The following is a 13,576-nucleotide window of genomic DNA, read 5'->3' on the forward strand; positions in this document are numbered from 1 at the left end:
GAAAATGGAGGTGGAAATACAGCAACAGAAATAACTATGACAACAACAAAGAAAAAAACATCCAGGGAAAAAAAAAAAAAAAAAAAGAACAAAAAACAACCAAAACCCTCTGGTGTCTCTTTTGCAGAAAAACCCAGCGGGTAGCAGAAAAGGCTGAGAGAGCAAATTTCCATTTTACTTCCCCCCTGACTAATGTTCAGATAAGTTTGGATAAGCTTTGGATTATATTTCAAAACTCATTTTAACATGATATACCCAAGGATACCTTTTGCATTCTTAAATCTTCTCTGTAGCATTTGCCTAACAAGGCAGGGAATATATAAATTGATATAGATATATATCTGTCAGAGGTTGTTTCATGCAGAGATAAACTCAGTCTCTTTCTGGCACTTTATTTATTTTCCATTTTAGAATAAAGGTTAGAAAGACATTTGAAAGCAGTAGGGAACTAGTTCCATCAGCTGTCTTAGATTTCAATAAGGAATTCCCCAAGTACTGTACAACTTCTACACATCCATCAAGTGCTGTTCATTATAATTATCCTGTTAGAGTGAGATACCAGCTCTGATGAGAAGTGGTACCATGGAGAAAGCCATTTATTCAGATGTTTTTATCAGATTCCAGTTGGTATTTTAGAAAGACTAGTTCAAATCAACCTGGCTGCAACACTTGCCTGGAAGTGCTTTGAAAAACATAGCTCCTTGAAGAAAAACCTTACCTCTAGGTAAGGTTTTATTGTATGGCTTGAATGACCTGTTTGGGTTATATGCAATGGCTGAACAAAACAGCACAGTTGGTGTTTTACCAGCACATATCACTACCGCAGTGATATATGCTGGTACAGATTCTGCTATTGCTTTGAGTAAATGTGGTGGCAGACAGCACCATTGTTTGAGAGTTGAAAGACTAAGGTAATCAATTAAGCTTAGTGTTGAAGTGATGTTGAATTTCACCATTATTGCTGTATATGTAACATTTTAATATTTCCTCAACATTTCCCCCGTAAGTAGTGAGACCTAGCATAGGTCAAGAAATCTAACAAATATTGTTTCATTCCACTATGAATACTGTATTTAAGTGACTTCTAGTTTGAATTTCCTAATGAATTTTGAATATTTTTTTTTTGAATAATCATTTCTAACTGTGTTATTATTAAGTGGACTCTTGTTAATTTGGAGTAGAGTAAGGCTGTGTCATGTCCTTTATAGGCTGTGCCTCATTGGGTGAATGAAAACATTACTACTACTGCTATTGCGGGTTATGTATTGAATTTCGGAATATAGCCAAACTTGCCTCATGTTTGGCCCCTTGAATTCAATTGAATAAGGGAGACTTGAATTAAAGATTTTATGCTATCAGTAAATGGGCAAAAAACTCCAAAACTATTATACAGGTATGTTTTAGCTTATATTTAGAATATATCTAGTCTATTTTTGAGGATTCCTGTGCATTTGAAGATACTTTTTCAGTTGCATCTTTCCTTACTCACAGCTGTGTAATCCCACCAGTACAGAGCCAGTGCAAGACCTTTGTATCACGTGCCACATTATGTGAAGGTTCAGGAAGATTTGCTAGCACTTCAGTATCAGTTCTTGAAGTCAGCATAGATCCAAATGACGTATAGCTAAATTTGGGCTTAAAAATTTTGAAATGAAAGGCTCTTGGAAACATGGAGCAGAGACAGCCACATGAAGATGGTCTGTCTGGGCTAGAACTGACTTGCACAAATATGCCCTTCTGCACCGAGGTGTGGACCTGATACAGAAAATTTAGAGCATGTCTAAATCCTTATAGGAACTGAAATTTTTTTTTTGTGTATGTATGTATGTATTTTATTTTTGAGGTGAGAATACAAACTTTCATATATATTTTCCTTAAAAAGATACGTGCCCTAATGAGATCCAAGACTTTGAGTAAAAATACCAATTTCAGCCTTTAGCACCATTAGAAATCCAATGAATTTATTTAAATATGATGTTTTTAAAGACATTTTAAAAGTTTGCTTTTTATTATTTGCAGGGGAATGTGACCTTTTCCTGCTCAGAACCACAAATTGTTCCCATCACCTTTGTCAACTCCAGTAGAAGCTACTTGTTACTGCCTGGAACTCCTCAAATTGATGGGTTGTCAGTCAGTTTTCAGTTTCGAACGTGGAATAAAGATGGCTTACTCCTGTCCACCGAATTGTCTGAAAATTCAGGATCTCTTTTGGTTTATCTCCATGGTGGGAGATTGACACTTCTTATTCAGAAAATGGCAGAAGACCCAGTGGAAATCAGTGAAGGTATTTTATTTTTTTTTCTCTCACCTTTCCCTATTAAAACACCAGGAGCTTGACTCCATGGGAAGAAAGGGTAACAAAGTGAGGAAGTACTGTACATTCCTCTTTGTTTACAAATTGTTTCTCACTTTTCAGTGGTAGAACCATTCCGTAGATTGAGATATATCTGAATATAGAAAGTTGGCATCAGGCTAATTGTGCTTGACAGTTATCTTAGTCGCTGTGTTTTCTAAGTCATGCTAAATCTTCTTCAGTCAGGTCACATGAAGACCTTAATGCTACTTGTCCTCATATTGTGCTGAAGTCAGCTGGGAGCCAGTTTGGCAGCAGTGCCTTTCAGCACAAGTTGACAGCTTCAGAGCTGATTTTCTTCCTCTTAACTGTTGCTTTGTATGAGAATACTACCCTTTATGCTCCGCTCAGAGAAGACTGACCATAGGCTTCCTCTCCTCCTCAGTCCACCTTAGCCAGTTTGCAAGATGTTTTGTGCAGCTTGAGAGATGCAAGTGGGTGAGATTGAGCTTATCTCTGGCTTAAAATTCAGGAGAAGTTGCTTGTAAACGCTAAACACAAAGTTGTGCTTTGGCTCCAAGAAACAACAAGAAAATTTCAGACTGAACACCAGTGTGGCCCAGCTGCCATCTCAGTTTGCCTTGTATATGCCCTACTGATGACCCGAGCAGAAATATTCTGTCCTAGGGCCTTACACATCCCATGCTGCTATGCACCCACACTGAGTGGGAGACCCAGAAATTTATGACCACATAGACTGAATACTTGGTTCCTAAATGTGGATGGGTAATAGGCTGATGGAACTCAGAGGTCTGAAGAATAACATTATTTTCTAAAAGAACATCTGTTTAAAAATATGTAATGTTAAAATATTCCAAGTGCAGAATTAAAGAGGACAGATATGTCTATTAAAAGAAGTAAAGAGAAAATCTGACGGAGCTGTCAAAGATGAGCTGTTCTGTATGTGCGTTTCATTCCCTTTTGTAAAAAGAAAATGAGGCAGCCGCGGCTCTATTCTTATTCGTGTGGATTGTTAAAACCTCAGCTTGCCACAACTGAATGTTGAAAATGGAGTTTCAAGTCTTTATTGCAGGTCCTAATGAGACTGTTGACAAAGCTGAGAGAGAATGCCAATATTTGGTTGTATTTGCTTTTATGTAGTTCTGAAATTATGAACCTGATCCCAGCCTTTGGTGCCATCCAAAACACTGCTAAACTGCCTAATTACACATGGAAAATATGCAAAAATTGCAAATACCACCTCCTACATATGTTGGATTCTCACAATAGACTCATGCATGCTCAAGAATGGACGTGGTTTTGACCCAAATGTAACCTGTGTTGTCATGAAATCTTTTCAAATTTAACCACCATGTTTCACTTCAAAATTGACTTGTTTTAGCTGAAAACTCATTCACATTTCTCTGGGAAATTGCTGTCTTATTGTATGAAAATTGTGTCTGCGTTAGCAGCCATTTCTCTGGAAATTGTCTCATTTCCAAATTCATAATGAAATGGCTTTTCATACATTTAACACCCGCAATTTTTTTATTTTGTTTTGAGCTGATCTCACACCTCTTTGTGTCACTAAGTGCTCGTTTGTTTCTTCTGAAAGCTACAATAACAAAAATTATCCAATTAGAGAGGGGAATAAATGCTAATTTCCTCAGCCTGGTCTCAGTGACTGCAGTTTGATGATAGCACATGTCGAAATGTGATTAGGTTACTTTTGATCTTCACTGCTGTATGTGAATTTATAACTTTGCTCACTGGTTTTCCTGGCTTTCGAGAAGATGATGTGGAGTTTCTTTTTAGCTTGATGATGCCATTTCAAGAACACTGATATACAACACTGATTTTCAGAATATGGAGAGAGGTTATTTCACACTGTGCATAAGTATGTAACAGGGAGAGAGGTTGCTCAGTACCGTAGTCTCCCACATCCCTTCATAGGTTTCAGGACAGAGCAATAATCCAAGCTCTCAGAAAATCCATGTAAAAATCCATAAAACATAAAAGAGACTTTGGTACATGTTTCCAGTAAGATTGTGTGCTAACTTAGTGCTGAAAGTTTTAAAGAAAAGGTTTTAAGAACAGATCCTACTGAAACATATTTGAGCTTGTCAGCTTTCATGTAGTGACCAAGATAGGATATGACCTTCTCACTGAATCTAGTTTCAGTCACGTGCTTATTCCCAAAAATGCAACAGAAATCTGCCCTGCATACTCCAATGAGCTATTAGCTTTTCCTAATATACTCAAAGTAGACCTAATCCCAAAAAACATTATGTGCTACCATAAATGTAAAGAGTCCTGCCAGCTTGCTGAGTGCCTGCAGTATGACTATCAGGTTGGATTAATAGGATCTGCTTACATGTTCTCAGAAACTTTCCCCTTCTTGAGCCTTTTCTCCTATGGCAATTTACTTCCAGAAGTAGAGTTTTTTCAAGCTACCAGTTCTGACCGTGTTGGATTCTGCTGTACTTTTATAGTCACAAGTTGGAAGCAAAGATTTGAAGTATACAGTTATATCCAGAGCTTCTATTATCGCCCTTCATATATGTATTTTTTTCTAGGCACCAATCTCCATGATGGGCTTTGGCATTCACTTAGCATCAACGCTAGAAGACATCGCATTACCCTGACACTGGATAACAATGCTGCCACAGCTAACCATGCAACCACTGTCTCAAGAATTTACTCAGGGAACAGCTACTATTTTGGAGGTAGGTTGTTTCAGATGGACACGTGGCAGATTTTCATGATATAGATTTTCAAATGCTGATCCCTGAAATCTCCCAAGTATATTCTGCAGCCACGTGCAAATTCTGTAATAACTGATTTTTGTCCACCTATTGTGTCGCATACAGTGTTGTGTTGTGAGAAGATCAAAGATCTTGGTCAGGAGAGGAGGGGGGAGAAAAAGAGGGGAAAAAGACTAACACAGCTGTAGAAGTGAACTTGCCAAGGAGTAGCTACACCTAGCTGGAAAAGCATTAAAAAGCTACATAGCTGTGTTAGCCACGTTTGGCACAAAAAAAACACTCAATATAATGAGCCTCTGAGCTCTTGCATTAGGAAATCCCAACAGGAAAAGATAATCATTCCAATATTTTTTTCTGCTTCTTTTTTTTTTTTTTTTTTTTTCCCCCACAGGGTGCCCTGACAACTTCACTGATTCCCAATGTTTAAATCCCATTACTGCTTTTCAAGGCTGTATGAGGCTCATCTTTATTGATAACCAGCCCAAGGACCTCATTTTAGTTCAGCAAGGCTTCCTGGGGAATTTTAGTGATTTACACATTGATCTGTGTGACATCAAAGACAGGTAATTATTGTTTTCTATTTCTTTTGTTTTTTGTTTGTTTTTTTTTTTCATCCTAGTGGTTTATAAATACAGATCACATTAAGTGAAAATTCTAATCTGCCAACGTTACAGATATTAGGCAAAATAGAGCTGCTAATAGAAAATATCATGACAAAGATAGAAAGGACTGGAGGGGAAATGATTTCAATTACATGAGGCTCTCTCCACATTGACTTGTAGGAAATAGAGTATGCAAATCCAATAAAATGCAGATTGATAAAATGATTAAATTTTATGCATAAACAACGTTTGATTGCTTTGAGTTTTAGAGAGAAATGAAAGAGAAGGAAAAATTATTTGATTCATCAGAACATGTCATCTTAATATAGTAGCTGTTTTTGTTTATGCAGAACATCTATAGTTTTTCTTGTTAGCCATTATAGCACATTTATAATGAAGATATCATAGAATCATAGAACAATTTAAGTTGGAAGGGACTTTTAAGTTCATCTAGTTCCAATCTCCCTGCTATAGGCAGGGACAACTCCCTGTTAGACCAGTTTGCTGAAAGCCTCATCCAGCCTGGCCTTGAATGCTTCCAGGGAGAGGCATGCACAGCCTTGCTGGTCAACCTGTACCAGTGTCTCACCCCTCTCACAGTAAATAATTTCTTCCTTACATCTAGTCTAAATCTATCCTCTTTCAGTTTAAAACCATTTCCCCTTGTGCTGTTGCAACATACCCTTGTAAAAAGTCCCTCTCCATGTTTCCTGTAGGCTCTCTTCAGGTACTGGAAAACTGCTATAAGGTCCCCCCAGAGCCTTTTCTTCTCTAGACTGAAGAGTCCCAATACTCGCAGCCTGCCTTTGTAGGGGTGGTACTCCAGCCCTCTGATCACCTTTGTAGCCCACCTCTGGGTCTGCTCCAATACTTCAGTGTCCTTCTCATGTTAGGGGCCCCAGAACTAGCCACAGTACTCCACGTGGGTGTCATGAGAGCAGAATAGAGGGGCAGAATCACCTCTCTTGACGTACTGGTCACACTTCTCTTGATGCAACCCCAGATGTGTGATTGGCCTTCTGGGCAGTGTCCCCAGTTTACTGGCTCATGTTGAATATTTCATCAACTGACAATGATGGTACACCTCATTATGGCATACAGTCAATATGGTACAGCTCAGGTAGCATATCGAGCATTTGGTAGGAAAGTGTTATGATGAAATATCTGTATCTACCAAAGAAATATTTCATATTTGTTACATACTAATATGGATCACTCATAAGTTGAAATCTGAGAGGAAGCCCAGCTTTTCTCACCAAATCTGTAAGCTTAACTCATCAAATCTGTAAGCTTAACTATGGCAAAATTCAGGCAGATGCGAATTTCAATTAGTGTTCCTAAAATGGTACACTGAATTTGCAAGACGCAGTTGATTTAACATATAAAGTATAGACTTCTCTAGGAATTAAGAGAAAAGAAAGAATTTTGCTTTTTTCTTGGAAGAACAGATTGTTTAAGATTAAATGGGCCATTTGATTTAAATTCATCTGTTGAAACAGAAGATTTCTGGTATGTGGCAGAGGTGTTTTGAAGCATCTTAACGCTTTCATTGTCACCAGGTCTGGACTGCAGTGTAAATCAGTGGTGCTACTCTAGCAGTCTTCCATATCGTCAGTATCCTAAGCATGACAATCATAAGTCTGTGATCATGCAATAAAACTACTTAAGGCAAAGATACACACATAATAAGAAAAGTGGGTCTTTATTTTACATAATGATTATCTGGAATATATTACACACACAAATAAAAACTATACATGGTCTAGTGAAGATTTAAGTGGTGTCTTACAGTACAATTCTCTGGATAGGCTTAAGTTTATGACTCCACTATATGATCTAGGTGAAAAAGAGAGAGCCAATTAAAAAAGAAAAAAGAGGGTTAGAGTCACAGTTGACAAAAGTGATTCTTTTACAGCTGAATTCAGTATATCAGTGCAACTGCCATGAAGGGGAAGAAAGAAGCTTGCAGTGCAGGAAAGTACCGTACTGAAATTCAGAAATTCTCCTGATAAATGAAAGGCATGAGCATTGCTAAAGCTTGCAGGGATTGCAGCTTTCACACTTAGTGAAACACCCAATGTGCTCTCCCTTCCTGAAATCTCTAATAATTATGCTGGAACAGTTTTGTGGGGAAAAAAGGAGGATTTTTTTTTTCTGAATCATGTTGCACATTTCACTAATCTGGGACAGGGTCCTGAGAGAGGCTAAAGTTACAAAATTGATTTCAGGAAGTTAGAAAAGTTGTTCTAAGACTCAGAGGGTGAAATACTGCTGGTGCAGAACTGAAGTCCTGAGTGGTCATAGCAGCAGTAGTTGGGAAGAGGTACAAAATTAAAAGAAAATACAGAAAATAAACAAATCCTCTGTGCTATTTGTCAACACAGTTGATCCTAATTCAGTCCTAGATAGTTAATCCAGGAAAAGGCTGAAAACAAAAATGTTCTTCTTACTAACCATTTTTAAATGTTCTAGGTTCTACAAGTCTGTATTATGGCCTAATTAGTTACAACAAATTATACGTGAAACATTTGGGAGAAGATTTGAATTCAGAATTCTGCCAAATTGGAAGTCTGCCTTGTTGTCCAGTCTAGCGTAGAATCATTGAATCATTAAGGTTGGAAAAGACTAGTAAGATTGCCTAATCCAATCATCAACTCATCCTCACCATGCCCACTGAAACACATCCTTCCATCACAACAGCTCTTGGTTTTTAGGAAAGTTGGGGTCTAACTCCAGGTGTGCAATACATGGCTGCTCATTCCTATTATATAAGGAGTGTTAAAATTCTGTAAAAGCACTATCCACAAGAAATATAATCTTTCTTAATTGTAAGATTTATTGCTATGTGCACTGTAAAGCACATGTTTTTGTAATTTTAACGCGTGTGGGAATTATGTTTCTTAATTAACATGTAAATAGGATATTTGTCTTAGTTATCTGTGCAAAAAAAAGCTCTTTGAGGAATATGCTGCTATTTAGAAAGCAATTCATTTGTTACAGAGTTGTAGGCCAAGCTCATTCAGACCTGGGCTCTGAAAGCAATGCTTAGGCAGCTCACTGCAACTTGTGCAGGCCCTTAAAAAGAAAATGAACAGGTTTATTTTGAAAGATGACAAGCTGGGACTACTGCTGATGCCAGCAGTATGTTTTTGAGAAAGCATCTAATTGTGTAAGCTTATTATGCACACACTGGGATTCCCAGAATAAAGCAACGAGCCTCCATTAATCTAAGTGGAGCGATTTGAGGGACTAAAACTTCAAATCTCATCACTTCATCTCAAGTATTTGAACTATATGTGTGCTCAAGTGAACTTTGGGCAAATGCCTTCTGTCTTCCTCTGTTTGTTTTTTCCATCCTTCGGTTGCTTTTTCTGGGAGATAAATACTGTGACACTAGCTGAGCTATCGAGGAATACACAGAAGAGATGGAGTTGTCCCTAGGAATATTCAGAGTTTGCCTTTCTTTCCATTGGTGTCTGAGTAGACAGTGCCTAGTGAAAATGCTTCTGCAGACACAAGAGATTCTGCTGTCACTGATTCTGCTTTGCCAGAGACCTCCAGGATTGCCTTTCAGCCTCAGCCATCCTGTGAATGAAACCACCCAGTAGGCACTCTGGTCCTGACTGAATGGGCCAGAAGGTATATGGGAAAGCTGGAATTAGCAGATAATATGCAGAAAACTCACTTCTCTGCTTTCAGTGGGATGTTAAGACCTTGTCTGAACAGTCTGGAGTTCAGCACAGCAGTCAATATAGCCTTTCATCATCTTTCTGATGATCTGCTATCTCCTATTAAAAGACTGCCTGTTCCCAGCCCTAGCTGCAGTGTCAACACCACTTATGTTTATCCTATGACAGCTAAAGTTGTTTCTAATTTGCCGCCTTCTTGTTTGGTACCTACACATTGCCCTTAGTTGACACATCCTGTGCGAAGAGGGGCATCCCCAGTTGGTTCATATCAAAGCTGTGTCTGCTCCGCGAGCCCTTAAAAATAGTGTCATATTCCCTTTGCCTCCTTCAAGGCAAAGTTCTTGTTTCCCAACACCTTGTGTTGGGAAAGTAAAATCTGCAGAAGAAAATAACATTTCTTATACTAGTGCACTTGTAAACCTCATGGCATGACTCCCTCTGCCTGTGTGCATTTAATCCATCTAGCAATGTTTTGTTTATAGTAGGTGTATTTGCTGTGGTTGTCCAAATACGCAGATTGCTCTGTGTTTTCTGAGGGTGTTGCAAAGTGTGGTGCTTATACTGCTCTTGTTATGAAGTATTAGATGTCATAGAGCTTTCAATGCATTTTTCCCCAGGTAAAGAAAAAATGAGAAAAGAAGATAATATCCCACTAAGCTAGAGAAGCCTGTTTCATATTTAAAAGAAAGTGGATATGTTACATTTTATCTCTCTTTGTTGTTGCCTCTTCAGAATTTCTGCATGATTAGGAGTGCAGATATGCAGCAGGGTGTGTTTGCTTTACACTGAATTAATGAGTGAGAAAATACAGTGTCTTGCAGCATGGTAGAAAGCAGAAAGTAACAAGGCAGAGGTGAAACATGAAGTGAAAGTGCCATGAAGTCCCCAAATTCAAAGACTTCTGAGGAGGGTAAGAGGTGTCTGGGCATCTATGGATTGTTTTGGAGCAGTATATGTCCAACACTGACCTTCTCAGACCAAAAGTCACCTAGTATAGGCCCAAGCATATAAATGGAACTTCTCTTTGCAGATTTATTTTCAGTTTAGAATAAGATAGATAAAGTTCATGACTACAGGGACCGTACAGCCCTCGTTCTTGGGACTTAGCACTGTGTTTTTTGAGAAAGAGAGCATCTTCTGAAGTAATATATCCAACCAAAAAGTTTTCAGGGAAAAGTTTGACCAAGAGAAAGCTTAATGAGGACAGAATGATGCTTTCTGTCTTTAGTCTTTAATCTTTATTTTTATCTGTTACAGTTTATTAGCACTTTCGCTCCTAAATTTCTATTTTTGTGAACATATTCAGAGCCTGAACAGAATTGAAATAGCAAACATTCTCTGCAAAGAAAGATTAAGTGTGGTTCTTTAACCAGAAAAGAGATTGCTGAAGGAAAGCATCACAATGGGCCTCAGGGGTAAAAGGCTGCTGTGCAGAAGGGACTGATCACCTCAGCCTGGATGTATGGAGAGCAGCCACGGCATAGGCTGCCTGCAGGGACCGCCAAGTCTCCAACACTGGTGGAAGGCTTTAAGAACAGGTTAGGTGAATCTGTGAGAAACAGCAAACAGGGCTATAAATGATCCTGCCTTGGGGTATAGCATGGACTTACTGATCTCCTGTGTTCCCTTCCAGCTCTGCATGATTCCGTTGCATTTGCTCAGGCTTCTCCTCCAGCTAGAACAGCTGTGGCTTGTTCTTGCTTTAGCGGGGTCTGAAATGTCAACAGCAATAATATTGCTTAAGGGAAAAAAAAAAAAAAAGAAAAAAAAAACAACACCAAAAAACTGTAGGAAATATGTCAGGAATTCAAATCAGAATTTTATTGCATACCTGTGAGAGCTCATTTGGGATGCATCTCTCAGATGCTGTAAGGAAATGCTTTGGAAGAGGAGCAGATAGACCTCAGGTAAGGTATTTGTGAGGGTTTTTGGTTTGTTTATTTTTTTAATAACTTGGGAAGTATGTGTTACGCATAGAGTGTAAGGAAATAAATGACCAGAACACTTCTTGCTTCTAACAACACGCTATTCTTTTTAGTAGCTATAGTGTGATGTTCTGTGAATGGCCGAGTTTGTTTTTCCTTTTTTCTTAGGATTTCATCTTAGTGGATTCCATGATGTTTAGAATGAGAATTCATCCCAGGCTGTATGTTTTCCTTTGATGATTGCTAACTTTATTCCTTTCTACTTGACTCTATTTTCATGAGATTGTGTATCGTCTCGGACTTTATATGTCTGTCCCTCTTACAGGCGTGGTCAAAAATGAAGGTGAGGAGTTTCTGGGGTGTTAGGAGGAGGCAGGGACTAAGACACTGAACAATTATGGGAACATCTTCACCTTTGTAAATCAAGCAAATGACTGTGTGTTGATGCTAACATCTGTGTGTTGATCCCTTCACAACCTCTGTGTTAGATGTAGAAGAAGGAAAAATCTAGTTGGATGCATTCACTGACCTCAGCCTTGGCCTGACCAACCCTTTTCAGGAAGTATAGTCTCTTCGGGTCACATGGAGTTGATTTTGTGTGCAACTCTTAAGTCTATGATTCAGGTCATATGGCTGTTTCTAAAACTGATCCTCTGCTCTTATGTGTGTCACAAACTGTTCTCTACAGGGAGAGTTTAAATAGGCTTGTGCTGTTCTGCCTAGAGAAGAGATCTAGGCAGAGTTGTGCAGTGAGGAAAAGCTTGAAGGATGTGAGTAATAAACAGCTATTTGCTGCTTTTCACAAGTCAAATCTTACATTGCATCAAAATGGGTATCATTAGATGATATAAAGGTGAAATATAAAGGAAAAGAACAAAAAGTCATACATGAAGCCTTAAGGTGCAGATTGGTGGAAGCTAGCCAGGTGGTCAGTGAGATGCTCTTAAACTCACTTCATGAGCATTCTTGACCTAAGGTGAAGTCTGGAGAGAGGTAATCATTTTAAGATTGAGAAGCTGAAGCTCCTTACTGTTTTAAAAACATTCTTTTTCTTGTGGGCAACTCTTTCTACCTCAATTTTTCAATGCAGAAATGTCATAGCTGTGCTCATTGCAAAGTATGCTGGAATCTGACAGTGCATTTTATTAGGTAATGATTCTTTCTGCACTGCGTTTTCTCTTTCTGCATGGCAGTGGGTCAGTGGGCGCATGGATCTGTCTCTGTATGGATGACAAACAATGGAAGGTACAGCCTAGGAGAAATTCAAGCAGCCTCTCAATTAAAAAATAAATGAAATGGGTAGGAATATGCAGGTGCTGAGAACTTGGCCACACTGTTGAGAAGCTCTGGGATTTCCCTTTCAGCAATTGTTTGAAATGCCAGATTTTTGAACTGAAAATACTAGCTTCAGTCCAGAAGCTGAGTTGGTTGTTTACAGTAGCTGGCATCCCATTCAGTTAATAAATAGAGGAATGTGGGCTCATGAGATACTGCAGCTCAAGAGTTGTCATGGATATTCAGAAAATCGTGCCAGAAAGTCATTAAACTTCAGTCCAGAAACAGTCATTTTCCAGCACTTCATCATATGGCACAGATGTTCCCTTTGGGCTGCGCAAGGCTCTTATAGCAGATGGACCCCTTGGTGTACAGCAGCAAGGGCTGAGGTGTTGCCGGCAGCTTGAAAGCATGGGTTCATTTATGTAATACTCTTACTGTGTCTAATGGGACAAACTCTGCTTTGCAGTTTTAGTCACAGAGGAGAAAATTTTGTTTCCAGAAGTTCTAAAGAGGTGAGATCTGGCATGGTTTCTCATACCAGCTCCTCCAAATTCTCTAAAGAAACCTTCTTTAGAAGCCCTGACTGCAATTGTGATAGCCTGCAGCAGACAACTGTAGTGAGGAAAAAAACTGGCTTTGTTTCCTATGAGTTCCAATGGGTTCTCGTTAAACTAGTCTGGTCTGCCCCTCAAGATGGTGCTAGGTGAATCTTGCTTCCATCAGGGTTTTGAGAGAGAAGGAATAAACACATCCTTAATAAAGACATTGGTTTCATTAATGCTTTTGAACTTCTCAACCTGCATCACAATGGACATGCTGTTTGGGTTGTCCATTGACAGAGAAATCCGTTAAAGAGCCTGGACTTCTCACATGATTCTACCCTCCCAGCTTCATCTGAAAAAGCTTAAAGCTATTGACTTTTTGATAGCAAAGTTTAACTGGACAGAGGTAGGACTAAGGAAAATGGAGAAGCATGATACACCCATTTTTGTATTGTTTTAAGTTTTATACACCATTTTTGCCT

At 38.8% G+C, this 13,576-nt stretch overlaps 1 protein-coding gene across 3 annotated transcripts in view; it reads left to right on the forward strand.

Annotated features, from left to right (window-relative positions):
- Positions 1–13,576, forward strand: part of CNTNAP5 (contactin associated protein family member 5) — a 263,158-nt gene that overhangs the window by 133,607 nt on the left and 115,975 nt on the right. For all 3 annotated transcript variants that reach the window (XM_048953699.1, XM_048953700.1, XM_048953701.1), the window contains 3 exons: positions 2,020–2,284; positions 4,870–5,019; positions 5,450–5,621. In XM_048953699.1, coding sequence (XP_048809656.1) covers positions 2,020–2,284; positions 4,870–5,019; positions 5,450–5,621 — 587 coding nt within the window. The remainder of the gene's footprint in view (positions 1–2,019; positions 2,285–4,869; positions 5,020–5,449; positions 5,622–13,576) is intronic.

This window comes from Lagopus muta, chromosome 8 (genome assembly GCF_023343835.1).
Source record: "Lagopus muta isolate bLagMut1 chromosome 8, bLagMut1 primary, whole genome shotgun sequence".
Lineage (NCBI taxonomy): Eukaryota > Metazoa > Chordata > Aves > Galliformes > Phasianidae > Lagopus > Lagopus muta.